The sequence below is a fragment of the Cyprinodon variegatus genome, unplaced genomic scaffold, assembly GCF_000732505.1.
Source record: "Cyprinodon variegatus isolate N-32 unplaced genomic scaffold, C_variegatus-1.0 Scaffold501, whole genome shotgun sequence".
Taxonomy (NCBI): Eukaryota; Metazoa; Chordata; class Actinopteri; order Cyprinodontiformes; family Cyprinodontidae; genus Cyprinodon; species Cyprinodon variegatus.
Window position 1 is genome coordinate 238,294 of NW_015150954.1, and position 18,611 is coordinate 256,904.

General features: G+C 37.4%; 1 protein-coding gene across 1 annotated transcript; it reads right to left on the reverse strand.

Moving 5' to 3' along the window:
* Positions 1–4,297, reverse strand: LOC107094688 (diencephalon/mesencephalon homeobox protein 1-B-like). Its single transcript, XM_015390467.1, has 4 exons — positions 4,134–4,297; positions 2,784–2,993; positions 1,521–1,696; positions 1–929 (listed from the first exon to the last, which is right to left on the reverse strand). The coding sequence occupies exons 2-4, from the start codon at positions 2,938–2,940 to the stop codon at positions 459–461; spliced, it is 804 nt and encodes a 267-aa protein (XP_015245953.1). The 5' UTR covers positions 2,941–2,993; positions 4,134–4,297; the 3' UTR covers positions 1–458.
* Positions 4,298–18,611: the final 14,314 nt, after the last annotated feature.

Genomic DNA, 18,611 nt, shown 5'->3' on the forward strand with positions numbered 1-18,611 from the left:
GGACTTCCAGCAGGGATGCCCTGTGACTGCAGGAGGATCCCTCTCCAAGAGGAGATACATTTCTTCTGCTGGTCGAAGTAGAGAAGTAGATATGAAGATGAAAGGAGCAGGATACAAAGCAATCCTTGTTACAACCTGTCAGAGGCGGCAAATTTATTTGGAAGTGAAACTCAATATACTGCCAGAACGACATAGGGTGGGGCGAATAGGATTTGAGTCAAAGTACATTCATGTGTTACAACTGATTTTTTAAGATGTAGGTAAAGATTTCAGTCTCTAGATGTGTAAAGCTGATAGATACATCCCAGAAATAAAAGTACTGCATCAAAAATTGCAGAAAATTATAATTTCTAAAAAAAAATCCAACTATTCCATTAATAATAATTAAAAAAAAAGATAATTCCAAAGCACTGCGTCTCTTTCATTGTACTGGACTGAAGGTACCAGATATGAGTCAGTTACAGGCCTAGGTCAGGGTGACCCACCACTTTATTGGAGCTATATGAGAAGCCTCCATTTTTGGTAGCAGATAAAGGATCCCCTGAGGTGAAGATGTGCTGTTGTATGAGCGGCCAAAACAACGGAGGAGGTATGAGCTCGGTGGACAGAAGCGGCTGCTGAGGTGGCTGACAGAAATGCTCTGCAGCCACAAAGGAGAAAACTGGAGGGGAGGGGAGCGAAGGTGTAAACCGAGACACATCAGAGTTTGAGTCCTTGTTTTTTTCAACACAGGAAGCCAAAGATGGACATCGGCGTGGAGAGAGCTGGCTCTCAGTGTGTGATGTAATCTTGTCCGGTTTTTCTTCTGCCTTTATTTCCTGTGGTCCCATCCTGCTGTTCTGCAGAACATCATCCAAACAGGCCTCTCTTGGAAGAGACGAGCTTCTCTGACCTTTTCGAAACTTTGCCCTCCGGTTTTTGAACCACACCTACACAAGAAATGGCAAAGAGAGAAAGTTTAATATTATTTTGGAACCACTAACAATACTTTAATGCGACTAAAAATCAGCAGCAGTCGTCGAGGCAGCCTCGTTTTCAAAAGAGATAATTTTTAAAACAATTTTAAACACAAAAAAAATTCAAAAGTGCTGTTTTGCTCTCCTTTTACTAATAAAAAAGATCAATACATAAGTCTGAAAAAATGTCTTGTGAAAAACTCAGTGAAACAATATAAAGAAGTAAGGAGTGTCTATGATAAGGTACTTGTAGCTGTCCTTTGAAGTTATTTTAATTTGGTTACTGGCTTAGTTCTTTGTTATCCGTGATGACATCAGTTCTTAAGGACCTTTATACCGGGATATTTCATAAGCCAAAGATAATTGGTCAAACAAACATTCAAGACTAAACATTGATATAAGAATATAGGTGCATAAAATAAGGTTTTCCAGAAGCCTGCTAAACTGAGGATCAAAGTTTACAATAAAATACAACTTCTTAGACACAGAATATAAAGGAATGAATCAGGACATTTGCACATTGCTGTAAGTATGAGTCATGCAAGAATTGGAGGGTGGTGCCACCTGAATGCGAGCCTCAGGCAGGTTGATACACATGGCCAGCCTCTCCCTCATGCTAACATCTGGGTACTGTGTTTGCTGGAAGGCCTTTTCCAAAGCCTGCAGCTGCGACACTGTAAAAGCAGTACGGCTGCGTCGCTGCTTCTGTTGGTTCCCATAGCGAGCCTCCAGGATCAGCTCTGACAGGAAAAACAGGAGAGCAAAAGGGACAAACTATTAATCAAGATCTGAGTACAGAGGCGTATAGCCACAAAATAAAAAAAAAATAAAAAAGGTGGCCAGGCAATAACCAATGAACAATGAGGGGTGGCCAAAAGTGGAAAGGCACCAGAACCTCAGGGTCAATCTACACTGTTCCAAAAGGAAAATGAACAATCACAACTTCCATATATTCTAAATAAAGACAATCCATATTTTCCTACAGCCTTTGCTAACAAATAGATACTAAATTAAAGGTGTTGTGGACAGAATTCATTCAGTTTTCAGTTCTGGGGTGTACATCTTATTCATTGTCATTACTCACCTACTTTTATTAATAATCATTCTGCATGATATATTAATATTTACATGTACTAATATCTACATTAAATTGATTATTTATTATTAAAGTAGTTATTTATCTCTGATTTCAGTGAAGATTCCTAGATGACTTGCAGAGACATCATTTTCTCTTTACCCCTTATAAGACAAAATTTAGTTCTGAAAAGAGCATGAATTCTGTATTTAACTTTTATGTTAGTATATTAATGTGCATAAATAACCACAGTGTTTTTGTTGTCAGCTAATTTTTTACATATAGAATATAAAATGTTAAATAGGTCAGAAAATTTCACTTGAGAGTATTACTGCTGCCACTGTCTGTATTAGAGGGAAAAATGGTAGGGGTGGCCACAGGGGTGGCCAATGATTGGGTAAGGGTGGCTATGGCCACCCCTGGCCCCCCATCTAGTCCGCCCCTGATATAAAACATACTGCTGCATCCATATATCTATGTTTTATATTCTTCTTATCCTTCATATCAAGAATGTACAATTAAGTCCAACTTTCATTTTTTGACATTGCTGTTTTTTGTATGTGTGGTTTTCATGGAAAAAGTGTTTACCTATTTCAATATTTTTGATTTAATATCACATTTAAATGTTGCATAAAATGGATCATATTTAAGTATCTAAATACCAGCATCAGAGTAAAAGTTACAGGAAAATACACTTTCAGTGAACTTTTTCAGCAGGTGAAATGTGTTTTTGTCAGAGTTTGACGTCACACCTGCAAGTCTCTCTGCCACTGAGAAGGTGTGAGCTGCTGGGGCAGCAGCCTGGTACTGCTGCGCCATCTGGTGGTGGAGGTCGAATATCACCGAGTTCACACCGTGGAGAGGGTACATGGCGCTACCTGCGGTCCCGTAGAAACTCTGGGAGTTCATCAAGGATTTGGTGATTTTCTAACTTTACTGCAGACATAAACTCGTAAAACACCTTGGGAAGAAAAAAAAAGAAAACAAAAGAAAATAACACAGTTAAAACACACTAATCTAACGAAACGTTTGAGGAGGGAAAACTTAAGCTGGTGGAAAAAATCTAGATGTTAATTAATAAAATAAGTAATTACATTATATGATTTATAAATCAAGAAAATAAAAAAAACATAGGACACTAAACACCTAAACATCTAAAAAAAAAAAAACGTTAAAAGAAATATTCCGAAATATTATTTTTCAAACTGATTATTATAGTAATAGTAATAACAAGTAATTTCTTTTTTTTTTAGAATGGTTTAACTCTTCCAAAAGGTTTGCAATGTAAATTTATTTTGGCGTTGCAGAAAATATGTAGAATATTTATTATCACATACGAAATAGGACCAAATTCAACGTGTCATGCATTAATGAGCCTGGTATTAATGTGCTGGTGAAGATTGGATTTAAGGATTTGATTAAAGGATATCTGACCAAATAGATACACTCAAATATCCTCCAAATGCTCTAAGCTGGAGTATATTTTTAATGGCTTAAAGTGCTAAAACTCTAAAACAAATACTAGAGATGTTTTGTTGTAAAGAAGGAAATGCAACAGAGAAATGTGGGTTTCTTACAATCCAAAAGTCTGTGCACTTTTTCTAAAATAGTTAATATTTTCTGACAATATGCAGACCTTTTTTATCTGAATTTAAAGGCATGAGAATCATTGTTTTTTAAGTTTACAGTAGGTAGTAGATAACAATAAGAGAAAATACAAAGAAAAAAACAAAAACAAAGTTGAGTTAAAAACAAAGAACTATGTAATGTTGACCAAAAAAAGAAAACTACCGGTATGTAGCTTCTTCATGCTTTGAGTAAAACAATTAAATAGATACTGAATTTTGAAATATAATAGATATGTAAAAAATCTAACGAAGCATTCTGGGCCTTAGGCCTTTTTTAAAATCCTACAACGTAACAACAGAATAAAAACAATATAGATACCATTACTTCAAATGGTTTAACTTATTTTCACATAAAGGGCAGAAAATCATAATTCCAACCAAATCAGCTCAAGTCAAGTGATTTGACTGGTGGATACATCACAGATAACCTTTATCACGTTTCAGCACTACTTTTTATTTAATTTAACTGATTACCTGAGATCCTGACTGTGTGCAGATCAGGTGAGTTTCCCAAAGAAGTAGTTAGCACGTCCAGAATCTTTACTCCACTTAAGGCCTTAATTAATCCTCATCCAACAGCTCCTTTTCCTGTAATTTTGTGGACTTGCTTCTCCGCAACCATTCTCACCCTGGACTATTTAAGATGCCTTTACCCAGGCTCCCCTCAGCCATTAGCCAATGGGAAGGAAGGTATTAGCTGGGATTAGGTGGGATGAGGGAGGAGAGGGGGGCAGCCAGGAGCTCAAGTTTTGGGAAACTATTGAACTTGAGAGATTTATGCCAGGGATCGCCCAATAAGAGCGCGCTCCATTCCCTCCCCAGTTAAAACAATTAAAACAATGTGGTGGGCTAATCTCCGAGGCAGGACAGATTAAAATAACAGCCTTTGATTGTCCTCTCCTTCTCAGTTTGCTGACAGCCCCCCAACCACTGCTCCTCCCTGATGGGGGGTTTGTTTTGCTAACCGCCACCATATTTTGCCTATGAACTGTCACAATGAGAAGTTAATCCGAGCCCTGCCTAGTGAGAACAGTTTCTTAAAATCCTACTGAAATAAATTAAGTGTTCTCAAGAAGCAAATCCAAAACCAAAACTGCAGATTATAAGAGAAATATGAAACTTTTGAATGATGTTCCTGACATTAAAGGAGAGTTTCAGCTAATTTTGGGATGTCAGCTTTTATACTTCTGTATAGAACTTTGTTTACAGAATAAAATGAACATTTACGGCTGTTAATAATGCAGATAGTCATTTTAAACTCATATATTAATCTTTGTGCAACAACTCTTAAGAATCTTTATTTATCAAAGCTTTTAGAAATCTGAAAAATGATCAAATTCTAAGGAGCTTTATTAAGGTGAGTGATGTAAATATGTAGCTCTGATAAAAAATGCATTACTTGAAATATGTGCTACATCCCAGTTCTTCACTCATAAACCAATTTTGTGAAAAATCTAAAAAGTAGACAACATTTGTTTAGTCCATTTGCCTTTAGTACACATTCTGTACAGTCAGTTAAAAGCCAAAGTGCTGCAAAAATAAATAAAGTCCACCTGCTTGTAATTTAATCCCGGTTTAAAATCAGCTTTTCTCTAAAGGCCCAGCATACATTGTTAGAGACCATCGGTGGAAAAAAACGACCATAAAAAACCTGGGACACCGCATAAAGGCCAGGGAGAAAGAGGTAGATAATTTAGGTTTACAATCTTAAAATGGAAAGCCAATGGGAAGAAAGAGGTAAGTAAAAAAGGTTTATTTGTATATCACCTTTCTCAGATAAGCGTCCAAAAGTGCTGCACAATATGAGGCATAAATACAAAACAGCATCATATAAAATTGACAAATTACATATTACATGTATTGACAAAATACATACAATCATAAAAGCCCTTAATAAAGTGAGTCTAAAATGCTTGTTAAAAAATGAAATTTTTTTAGTTGTTTTTTAAAATCATCCATGGAGTTCACCAGCGCAGGTAAAGTGGTGGTACATTCCACAGTCTGGGTGCAACAGCTTGGAGGGACATATCACCTCTTGTCCTAAAACAAGTTCTAGTGACCATTAACAGGTTCTTTCCAGCAGATCTCAGACTGTGAACAGCAAAGGGAGGCTGAATTAAGTTGCAGATGTAAGAGGGAGCCTGTCCAAGCAGGGCTCTAAAGGTTAGGACCAGAATTTTAAAGTTTATGCGGTATTCAATGGGAAGCCAGTGTGGAGTTTTGTGGATAGCAGTTATGTGGGCTCTTCTGGTTGTACATAGGTCAGCTTTCAACCCACCAACACATGGTGGTCCACCTAAACTGAGATAGCATTAACCTGAGATTAACATGAGGCTGTGGCGACTCTGGATGAGCTGCTGAAATCTGTCTTTAAACTTGGCCTTTATAAAAGAGAGACATGAAGGAAACCATAAACTTAGGTTAACAATTTACCAAAAGCCATAGGAGCCACTGTAGACATACAATCAAACCTGTGTTTTAGGTCCACATGATGAAACATTTCCCATACACCCTAAAATGTCAACCCTACCATGAAAATGTTTTTATTTAACACACCTTTTCTTTGAAAGCAATAATCAATGGAAGCTTGAGACTTACAAAAAAAGACACAAAGATAAAATGTCTCAAAATGAAAGTAAAATTTAGAAAAGCTCAAATGTTAGTAATATGAATGAAAGAAAGAAAAACAATGCCTGACTAAATAAGTCTTTATCTGGTTCTTGAAAAATTGCATCAGATTCACAGAACATAAGCACAGGGGTGGCAGCATCATGCTATGGGTATGCTGTTCAACAGCAAAAAATCAGGAATAAAAATTGGAAGATTAATTGAGTTATGAGAAATGAATGTACACAGAAACCCGTTGGAGGGTAAAAAAACTTTCCAATGGAAAAATGCTCCCAGCTAAAAAAAATAAAATAAAAAATCAACATACAGTAGATCAACAGTAGAATAGTTTCATCAAAGCAAATGCACGTGTTAGAATGGCCTAGTCAAAGCTCAGATCTAAATACCTATGAGAATAATTATAAATTGTGGATCACAAATTTGCTCCATTTTTTTTGACATCCTGTGTGGATCATCGAAATAAGTGGTCCTCCTAATTGTCAATCATTCTGGTGATATGTTTACGTAAGGCTGTCCTATGTTCCCGTCCCATTAGCTATATTTCTCTGTGCATGCTCACTTTCAGGCATATATGTGTGGTGAGCTATGATTTCAGAAAGTCATTGAAGCTTACCTTTCTCACCGCGGTTCTTTGACATTTTATCTTTGTGTCTTTTGGAAAACGGCCGAGGGTTGTAAGAGCAAAAGTGTCTATGAAGTGTATGAGAAGAAAAGAAAGTCCTCAGAAGAGGCAGATATATCCCAGAATGCTTTGCACGGAGAGGTCTCCTTGCAAAGCATTAAGGGATGTGCCGTCACAGCGGCTAATAACAAAGATGGCGCAGGCACTGCACAGTGAAGGAGGAGTTAGGTGACCCACGGAGCAAAAATCAGTGATCATCTGTCCAAACAGTCAGTTAATAGAGTTCCCAATAAAGTCCACTATATAGTCCCAGCTCTATATAGTGATTGAGGGATTTAGGGGTTAGTGCTTAGTTCAGACACAGTAAGCTTGTATGAGCTATGAGAAAAGAAATTTTTAAACAGAGTGTGCATGAGGAGAAATAGGCTCCTCCATGCTCTCGCACGCGCATTTTTTAAAAGTGAAGATGGCGACTCTTTTAAAAAAAGTCGCGAAAAAAAACTCCAGAATAACCTTTAAGCTTTTTCACTAAGTTGGTAGAACTTTAGAGATAGAACTAGAGAAATTTACAAACACATATTGATTTCATTCCACGTCTTAATCATTCTCAGCTCGTTTTTGTCTATTCTATAAAATACTAACACAATTTGCAGAAGTTTGCAGTATTAGCATGACAGATAATAATTCCTCGAGGCAGTGGTGCACGCTTTTATTTTATTCTAGAGCTGTGATTTCCAAAACTGACATTTGGCAGCCTTTACTTTCCTTAGAAAATAAATGAAAAATTAATTTTTTATTTGGTTTCAACCCAGTATGCAGTCCAACAAATAAAAACGGAGTGATTTTTTAACATTAGTTTTAAGGATGGTAAAACAACCAGTAGGTTTGTTTGAAGTTTTTTACCAGGTAAAAGTGCAGCTTTACCATTTAATGCAACAGGTACATTCCTGCAGAGAAAAAGATCATGTCTCTATGAAGATTCCCAGCTGAAGTTGGAACAGCAATTACGGCTCACCTCCTCTGTTCACATTTGAACACATTCAACTGCTCAGACTTCCAAGATATGTGAAAATGTTTGTGCTCTTTCTTCCCCCGGCCTTTTTCCTCCTCCTTTCACCCTTCCCGGCTGTCAAGCTGTATTAGTGTCCGATAGAAATAAGTCATTTAGAAGAGGCTCGATCGGCCAGCCCCTCAGCCCCGCTAAAAGCTCCAGGATTAGGTCCCCGGGGCCTTTGTCTCCGCAGCCCCCAGGATTAGGGGAGATTTACTCTGAGGAGAGAAAAAAGTAGTTATTTCATGGCACTTTCATGATGAAACCTGGCCAAAGCTGTGTTGGCTGGGGGGATTAGAGGCGCACAAAGAGTGTGCTTGTGTGTGACCCTCCCCGTCCCCGAGCTGCCACCACTGACTCATTCACTACCCCCTCTTTTCCAAGGATCATTTCCCCTTCTCAGAGCTAGCAGGGCTCCTTCAGGTCCACCTCCAGTTCCATGAAGGCATCTCCTGGATGCATCATCTTCAACCTCCACCCAACAAACTACCTTCATATTAATCAACTCATCTTTACCCGAATATAAAGGTTGAAGCTTCCACTGAAGGCACAGACCCTATGGAAGTGTCATGCAGTAAGGAATCAAATGCAGGAGAAAAGGAGAAGTTAGTGGATTTGGATCCCTCCTGTAGTGTCTAAAACCGCTTAAAGGGGGTTATCCTGTTCTTAGAGGATCCACTTACACATGCAGGGATTACAGGGAACAAAAGACAAAAGGCCAAGTCACGGTACTGACAACAGTCTCACCGCTGAGCAGGTGTTATGCAGGTTTAGTACCTTTTGTCACATAGCTGAAGGAATTACTGCTCAGTCGAATGTAAGGAAATGACAGTTCTGCTTTCTAACAGGGCTAAAAAAATATCAAGTTTAAGTTGATTACAAAATCCCTTTATACTACTGTGGCTGCTCTTCTTTTTGATTGAATATGACCAAAATATTTTGAGACTTTTAAAACCTGCATATAAGACACCTCTATTGCTAAGTCTTTTTTAATTAGTCTGTTATAACATCTCCCTATCCTGTTTAATAAAACTTTATAAAGCACTTCAAACAAGCAGAAGAGGACCAACAATTTGTGCAATTTGATTAGTTCAAAACAAATATATTTCAACACATAGAAATGCACAATACACATTTAACGAATATAAAAATGGTGCTAGGGTAGATAGATGAATTTTCAAAAGAGATGTGAAAACAGAAAGGACACCTGTCTGATTTCCAAGGGGAGATAACTCCAAAATTTGGAAACAGCTACAGGAAGAGCATAATCTGTAAGTAGAGTGAAGAGCTGCTGATCTGCGGATCTGAGGGAGCAGGTAGACATATAAGGCTACAGCAGTTCAGAGAGACAGGATGGGGTAACTGCCAAGGCTTAAATGCCAGTTAAAAGACTAGATGCAGCATTTTGCGCCCTCTGGAGACTAGGAATGGATGCAGCACTGACCTCTACATGAAGTTCATTACAGTAATCTGGCTGAGTGGTAACAGATGCAGGGATAAATCCTACGATGTTCTTAAAGCTTTTATTCTGATGACATCTTGCGAACAGTAGCTAATTTCAGGTTGAGTTAGCAGGCGTTGATTCTGGAGCATGTTGTTTTATTCCTTTAATGCCTGCAATTGCTTTTCAGCTCCACCCATTTCTGCTACAGGCATTTTGGTGACTAACCTTTTTCAACAGAAAATGGTTTCTGCAGAAACTTAAGTACAACGAGTTATTTATCTCTTATCTTTACATTTTTTCAGGGTATTTTTTGTTTTGTTTTGTGTGATTTAAAGCAAAGAAGAGCAGATCGCTTTATTTCAGGGGTTTGGCTTCATCCTAGGTGCACAAAGGAGTGTTATCACAGATCCTTCCTCTCAGGAAATGTTAGACTTCATATCTATCATTGCTACCAACAAACTCAACCACTGCTTTATTCTATGATTTTCTTTTTTCCACAATCTTTTTCACTCTTGTAAATAGCATGTTGGTGTATTTTTAGTTTAAATTTAGCACATTTCTGAAAACTATTCTAATAAGTTGCACATTTCCTTGTTTTGCTATGGTTTTAATAATAATAAATGTTCAGCAATTTTCTTATCTTGCAATTTGGTCCCCTTTTAATCTACCTACTTTAATTAGGGTTTTATTTGCCTTTAGGACAAATATATTTTCCCTCAGAGAGACAGAAAATGTTATAATTTTATTTCAAACTGCCCATTTTACATGTATAAAACAAATGATCTTTTAAATGATATCTAGTAACGTCCTATTTTTCTATATTTATTTTTTCTTTCTGTTTAATGAGTAAAACTGGGAGCCAGCTGGACTAGACGAGGGCAGAGAAGCAGTAAATCTTCTTTTCTTCACCTGTTTTGTAACTAAGAGGTCATTGTTCAGCTCTTCTGTTTGACAGATGTTTTATAAAGCTCACCAGTTTTTCCTAAATTACTTATCAATAGTGGAAATTTGTATTGACAAGGGCCTGTCAGAACGGGACCTTTGTAGTTGTCAGTTATCTTAAAGGGAAGGTCCCCTCAGACACCAACCAGATCGATCGGCACGCAGAGGACAATTGGGAGGATTTTTTCTTTTGACGGAGCCGGGATGTTAGTCCAGGAGGATGTGGGCCAGAGAGCAGAGAACAGACAGCGGATCTGAGGACTTCTTCTTTGGGGGAATCGATAGGGCCTGCTGGCCTTTGACCTGTGGGAGACGGGGACAACGGCAGCAGTTGGACTTGGTAAGCCTCTGTGAGTGCCTGGATCACGCTGTGAGGCCTGACACACTCAGGGCTTAGAGTGACATTGACCCGACTGCAAACACCAAGTAAACATAACAAAGCTCAAATATACACATAGAGATGACTCTGGTTCAGATGGAGCGACTTTATCACAGCGAGGGACAGACTTTGAAGCTAACTTTCCAAACCATCAGTTGGATGTGATTGATTAAAACCAGGGGGAGGCAGTTTTAACTCCTGGAGCCTTATTACTTTGCAATTATCCTCCTATGATCTCTTTCTCCGCCTCTGGGACCTGCTATACCAGCAGATCAATACCAGGGACTGAGTAAAGATTAGTCTTTTAATTGGAAGAACGACGAGGGATTAAAGATAGACAGAGAAGGTCAGACAGCAGTGGGCGACCTTGAGGTCAAGAGCACACACAACGGGCCCGGCTGGGTTGCAGGTGTGAGGACAGAGAAATAGAATAGAAATATCCTTTATTGTCTTTCTGTGGGGAGATTCCGGTTTCCCATGAAACATGCCGATTCCCTCAATGGTAATAAGGAATTACAAAAAAAAAAAAAAAAAAAAAAAAAAGGAATAAAAAAAAGGGCCAAAAAATAAAAAAAAGAAAAAAAAAAAAAAAAAAAAAAATAACCAAACCACACTAAAAGAAAAGTGCAACTGAGTGGGATTATTTTCTAGGCTTTATTAATTTGTATTTTAGGTCATAACTGAAACACAAAATGTGCCTGATTATCAATTAAAATACTATTTACAACAGTATGGAAATATAGAAAAAGAAAGTTTATAAATAAAAACAGGAAAATAAAAAGCTTATGGAGGGTTGAGGTAAAAAAAAAAAAGTCCTGAAAATAAACCTCAACTTTGAAGCAAATCTGGTGATTAACAGTGAAGCACCGATCTGTTTGTGTCTGATAATTCTCCCTCAACTTTAACATACAGGAAGTTTTTTTTAATGGCCACATTATAAAAACAGATGGTGAAGATATATTACTTTTTGTTTTTATTTTATGTCTTTGTTTTTTTCACTTTTTAGGGCAGATTGTGTCATCTTCTGCCATAATACAAAAAGACATTTTTTCTCTCTGTCTAGCTAAGTAAAACGTATGAGAAGCCGACGACCTAAAGTTTTTTTTAATAAATATTTCCTATATATTAGTCTCTTATATTATTGATTAATGTTTTTTATATTTATGTTTTTAATAAATGAAAGCCTTTATCTTCCATAGCGTAGCAGCATCCTTATCAAGTGTGGGAAACCAGATACTATCCAGACTGGTAGATTTTCCGTTGGTTTTCCGTTGTTCATTTACTGAATGCAAATTAAGAATTAATGACAGTCAAAATCCAAGGTGGTGGTCCATAACAGCAGGTTGGATGGTTAACAAATAATGGTGAGGGTGAAGATGTGATGGAGGTTAACCAGTGTGTAACTGCTGTCATGTTGGTACCAAGGTTTCTAACCCACATGCAGAACACACGGACTCAGAGGGAAAAGTTTCAACAGTTTATTTAGATACACAATGTTAATAAAGAACTGATTCGGGGGGAAACAGGTCCAAGACTGGTTTCTCTGCAGAGAGGGACAGAATGGTTAGCTGATGTCCAAGTATGCTTGCTTGTTGAATGAGTGCAGGTCTGTACCTGTTCAGTGGTTTGAGCTGAGCGGCAGAGGAGGGGAACCAGGAGGGTCCAGAGGCAGAAGTCAGGCAGAGGGCTTGGTAGAGGCAGAGACTTGATTTCTGATATTGCAGTTTCTGATCTGAGTTTCTCTTCCAGTTTCTTCTGAGAGCGGGCAGGCAGGTTACTGACAGATTGACTTTCCAGGGTTCTTCGGAGATCAGACAGGCTGGTTTCAGACTGAGAAACTCTTCCTGAGTTTCTGGGTTCAGACAGGTTCTTCCTAAGAAGCAGAGAGGACAAAAACAGGTTAGGCTCTGGTTCAGGTTTCAGGGGAGTCAGAGAATCAGACAGGCAGGTCGGCTCAGGCTTGCTAACCATAACTGTCATAACACTCTGGCACTGGAGTGTTGCTCTGCCTCTCCTTAAATGCTGGTCTCCTGATGAGCAAACGAGCCGCAGGTGTGGTAGTCAGCTTCAGCTCCAGGAGACCTAGGGCGCCCTCTGCTGGAGGAAGGTGGACAGACCTCCAGATCCCAACAACTGCAAGGGATTGGAAAAAGCTATATGACCTCCCATCAACCTAAACCCTTTACCCTGTCACCTCTGCACCAATATTATCCTCCACTCAAACTAAATGAAACAACACAGACCCAAATAGCTCCTACACATAAGATGTTGATATATGTGGAAAATTATGCTAAAAACATAGTTACCAACGATTACACAAAGAACTAATCTAAAACAATACTGCTAGTACTTTTAGTGTCCTTTTGTTATGAGAAGTTAATGCTTTTCTTCGATAAAAAAATATAATTTGCATTTATTACTTTATATGGAAAGCATTAGCTTTTTCCATTTCATTTTTGGGCCTAAGTTAATAGGAGATTGTGGAAGATTCAAGGAGCTTCTTGGAATAAGATTGTGTGGTTACATTTAATATGTACTATCTGTGGCCTACAGAAGGTCTAAATTAGGCATACACACTGAAATGTATAATACACCCCCTAATGATATTTGATTAAGCGTCCCTGTACCAATCACAATAGTTTGACCTTATTTCCAACAGATCTTTGACACTTTTATCAGGAATAGCAGAGTTTATTTATATTAGAGTGATTCATGTAATGAACACGACCTTAAGGTAAATTCCCTTTGTTTTTCAAAGTTTAGGCCATTCTAATAGCTTACTGCTAGTCTCGTTCCTCTAAAACCAGCTCTGATGTATTTCCAGGTTAATTGTATTATTTGAACATGCCCAAGTTGCAACTTTCTGAATCAAACTGTCACCCTCATAAAAAGTTATCAGATGTTCAGAGACAAGTGTTAAAGGAGCAAGGTTGAAGTCAAACATAAACAAACTAAATGGTAAAACATGAATGTATGTAGAATATAAATTAATTCCAGGAAACCAGCCAACATGAAAGAAGATTTGTTCAAAGCTTGCAAAAAGATTGATTTAACTTTTAAGCATTTTCAGCTGGAACATTATTTTCATTTTCTTTTGAACTAGATAAAAAAAATTTTTGCTTGTTTGTTTGAATTATTGTTACAAACTTTGCAACTAAAATTGATGGAATTATGGAAAATTATGAAGAAGCTCAGGAAGATTGCTAGAAAATGCTTAAAAGTTAAATCAAATCAAAAGTTAAATTTAGTTGATTTAACTTTTAAGCATTTTCTAGCAATCTTCCTGAGCCTTTTCATAATTTTCCATAATTCCATCAATTTTAGTTGCAAAGTTTGTAACAATAATTCAAACAAACAAGCAAAAAAATTTTAATCTAGTTCAAAAGAAAATGAAAATAATGTTCCAGCTAACTGGGATGTGTAAAAACTATATTTTATATTCATACTGTTGAGTCAAGGCTTTTAGAACCAAACAACTTTAGTGAAAAACTGAAAATATCAAACTATTCCCTTCAATGCAGACATTTTTTTCCAATTTCTTGTCAATCTTTTAAACTCTTTCAATTGTTAAGAAGTATGTGTGTTAGTCTAGCAAAGGATTTGATTCTTTTGTAGATTTCTGCATCTATATAAATACTATAAATGCTTAGATTCAAACATCAATGCAGATTTAAGCTTAACTGATTAACAGTTAATCAGTCCTGTACTGCTCTCCATTTAATTGCTCATTCACAGGAGAGGGTGAAGTGTTTTCTCTTTCTGTTCCTTCATCTCCTAGCATGGGGTCACCTCAGGAGCCTGCACCACCCCCTCCCTCTTGACCCCCCATTTGTTATAGGTGATCACGGGGAGAGACACAGAGAGCCACTGATCGAATTTGATAATGAAGACGACCCCGTTAAGCTTCTTTGCTCCACATGTTGGAAATCTCTGAAGCACTCAGGGAACACTAGGAAGGCCCCCACCTCATCACTGCAACATTGTGTAAGTATCGATCCCTGCTAACCAGAACCATTAATACCTGAAGTCTGCGGCCCGGCCGGGGGAAATGCATCCTGACATGTGACTGGAGCAGCTTAATAGGCAAACACACTGAAGAAAAGACGGGCCTCTCAGTTTAGCATTTTTCTCTTATTTCTTTCTCCCCTTTTTTGTCAATTTCCACATCTGCTGAGGAAAGAAGAGTTTACACTTACTGCACCTGCTCTTCATGGGACATGTAGGCTGCAGGAAGCAGCTGTCACACTGTCAGAAACTATTTGTGCTGCATTGCAGGAAGAGTTACGTTATGAACTAAGAGCAGCTTCTCAACAAGTTCCACAAAGAACAATTAGAGGTTTTGCCTCAAACAGAAGCTTTCCTCAAGTAAAAGAACAACGAAAATGTATTTCAGTGCCATCCCTTATAAAAAGTAATACTTTAATTTATGTTTGACTTACATTTCATAATACTTTTATAAATGTCCAATGCTGAGAAAATAAACACAAGAAATGTTGACAACATGGTAGGTACCGTAATTATCCAAGCAGAAGTTGCAGAATAGACATGATGTTAAGTATTTATCTATATATCAGGAGCTTTGGCAGCAATTTATATTTCAGTTTATAAAGTGAGAATTGATTTGGTTCCTTTTTCGTATCAAAAGAAGGAAATAGGGAGAAATGTTGTGTGAGTTTTATATCCTGAAGAATTAATAAACAGACACCCAACCTTAAGATTTAAAAGCACATAATCCCTGTATTTAATCTTGGTCATGTAAACCACAAAAACATTTTCAGAACTCAGAAAGACATTTAAATGCACCAGCACATTCCTACTAATGATTTTGTGAAAAGAATAGCCTACATTACTCCATTAAATAATTAATTGCTAGTGCAAGTGTAACAGGCCTTATGGGTCCAGTGTGTCAGGAGATAAAATTAATTAAGTTAAGAACAGAGAAAATTGTAAAGTCAGCAACAAGTGGTGTGTTTCCTGCTTTCTTTCTAGCTGGTAAAGTACAGAAACCTCTAAACCAGAGGTTCCCAAAATTTGCACTTTCTGACTCACATAAGGGTACCAGAGCCGTCTCATGGCACAATCACCTGGTTTAGCATACCAAATTTATCACAAAATCAATTAACCAGTGGTGTAAAATTCTTACAAACAACATCAACAACCAAAGTAGGTTTCATCCATTTTCAAATTATGCTTTTAGACATAAGCACTTTAACGTAAATGTTTATTGCATAGTTTAATTTCTATAGAGAATCTTAAGACCCCAGTCTGGGTGATTGTGGGGTCATAACCCCAACTGAGGGAATCGATGACCTCCGGTCAACAGTAACAACACTATTCTGTGTAGTAAAGGAACTCCAGATTGCTGTGCTGAATCTGGACAGCCTTAGCCCTTCCGAACGTTATTACGGGACAGAACCATTTATGGATGATGCTTGTCAAATTGATTCTACATCCTTACAGAATGTTATGGATGAAGCCTAAAACAAATTAAGTTTTGTAAATTTTCAGGTACATCCTGATAAATAAAAAATGTTTTGTTGTTCAACTCCGTCAGTTGGGCTGTGCCTATACAGTTGCCCAAAATCTCAAAGGATTGTGGGCAACCGTAAAGCTCCTAGGCAGCATAGGAAGTAGGTCCTTATGCTAAATATACTATCGAAAGGAAGCGACCTGCTTCATCTTTCTACATGCCCCTCCTTCCTTACTGCCTGAGTTTTAGGACGGCCCTTATTATGGTGACCACTGATGCACTTTTACTTGGCTTAAGTGCCTTTACTGATTTGCCTGATTTGAATAGGGCCAATGCTCTAAACCAAAGCTTCCCAAACTGTTCAGCCTCTGACCTAAAAATGGTACTAGTGTCGACAGATGACCCAAACTATTGGTTGAATATACAAATACTTCTTCAAAATGAATTAACCACTGAATCAAACACAATGAAAACCAACAACTAACGTATTTGGTTTTGCCTGTTTGAGTGATGATTTTACATCTTTAAGCACTTTGACAACAATGTTTATTATTTAGTTTAATAGTGGATATCAAGATCCTAAACTGGTTGATCAAGGATCCCATATATGGTCACGACCCAAACATTGGGAATCAGTGCTCTAACACAGTGATTCCCTTGTACCCCTATTGGTCCACGGGTGCATTGCAACGGGTAAAAGAAAATATTTAATTTCTTACTTAGTAAAACCTAATAGAGCTGGGGTCTGTTTTGTTTTGTGAGGACCCAATAAAAAAATAAAACCAGCCTTTTTTCAAACAAAAAGTAAGTTTTTTTTTTTTTGATTTTTTTTTTTCACCTTCAGCTGTGACACACATCAAAACCAAGCAGAGGAACAGACTGAATGTAGAGAACAGCCTGAGATCAGCTGTTTTTCACACTGGGCTGTCAGAGGTCATCAAAGCAGCTCAGGTGTCTTGATGAAAACAAAGTAAAACTAATTAAGTCAGTCTGACTATAATTTTAGTTCTGTTTTGTTCCCAATTCCTCAAGTTTAAATGTGATTATAAGGGAGTTACAAAGATGAGCTCCAGTTTTATAAACACAAGTTTATAATATGATTTTATTTTTTATTTATTTTGATTGCTTACTATCATCTAGGCAACATATTTACTTTGTTTTTTACTTGAAATTAAATGCTCAGATTAGAAGATTTTGTGTATTAGTTTTTATGTCATAATCAGTTCTTATATATTCCACTTTTGGACACTCATCAATAGTTGTGACTGAGAGGGGTAGCAATGGTGACACAAAATGCCCAAAGGGGCACACAAGTCAAAAAAGGTTGGAAAACACTGCTCTACCAAGCAGGATAACACTGATGTACTGTCCCCTCCAGTGGACTTAATCGGTACTACACAGTCAGTTTAGTCACAGTCACTTGAGGAAAAGCAAAACTGCACCTATTTATTTAGGGGTTTTTTCAAAGTTGAAAAATATTGCTACATAAGTTAAAAAATGCAGTATATAGCAAACATGTGATAAAACAATAATGTATGTTAAAATAGCTCCTGAGTCCTGGCATTGGAACTCTAGCATTCAGGAGTTCAGCTCATTCTATAAACAAATTTAAAGAAGGTTAAAGGTGTGGTACTGATGGGGGAGTTACTTGGAAAAAATAGATAAGATGAAAAAAAAAAAAAGTTGTAGATGCAGCATAATGGGGTGGTACTCTATGGCCGTACAATTGTAGCAAAGGTGGGCTTGGGTTGCAGTGATTCCTCCCAGGGATAAGTTGACTTTGTGGGCTCAAGGTTACCTGTGGTGGTGTTTATTTATGATTTGTGCAGTAATCAAACACAAATCAACACAAAGATTGTTTTATATATATGTAGATTCAGTTGTTGATAGGCTTAAGGTCCCAACAAGTTAATTTATATGCAATAAAAACAAAAAAGATCTTTTTATCTGCTGTGCTGGAGAAGACAAGACTTTTTACTTGTTTAATGCAAATGTCAAGGACTCGTTTTGATAAATCCGATCCAATTTTTTTTTCTCTGCTCTGAGTATAAACCCTTTTGTAAAAGAAAACCTTTTATAAATTATAAAAAGATGTTCACAGGAAGCTAAAGAAGCCCTGCAAGTTTTTCTTTTTTTTTTTAGGCTACAGGCTTGGATGCACTGTGTCAGCCAAATGAAGAGGTCATCAAAGCATTGAATGTGTATGACTATAAACCTCTGTGTGGACATCGTCCCCACCAGAACAGTAAGATGCTTCCCCAATGATAAAAACCTGGATCACCAATGATCTGAAAGAACTGCTAAAAAAAAAGAGTAATGACAACATTTAACTGCTGTTTGGGATCAATACAATATTTTCTAACTGAACTCATTTGAAATAATCAGAAAGAAAAAAACAGAGAAAAGAGGAAAGTTA

Bases quoted from the DNA above. Each gene is read 5' to 3' on its own strand.
- LOC107094688 (XM_015390467.1), bottom strand. From the start codon at position 2,940: ATGAACTCCCAGAGTTTCTACGGGACCGCAGGTAGCGCCATGTACCCT. The intron at 1,697-2,783 runs GTGTGACGTCAA...TTTTCCTGTCAG, and splicing joins AGTGGCAGAGAGACTTGCAG to AGCTGATCCTGGAGGCTCGC. The intron at 930-1,520 runs GTGGCACCACCC...TTTCTTGTGTAG, and splicing joins TGCCTGAGGCTCGCATTCAG to GTGTGGTTCAAAAACCGGAG.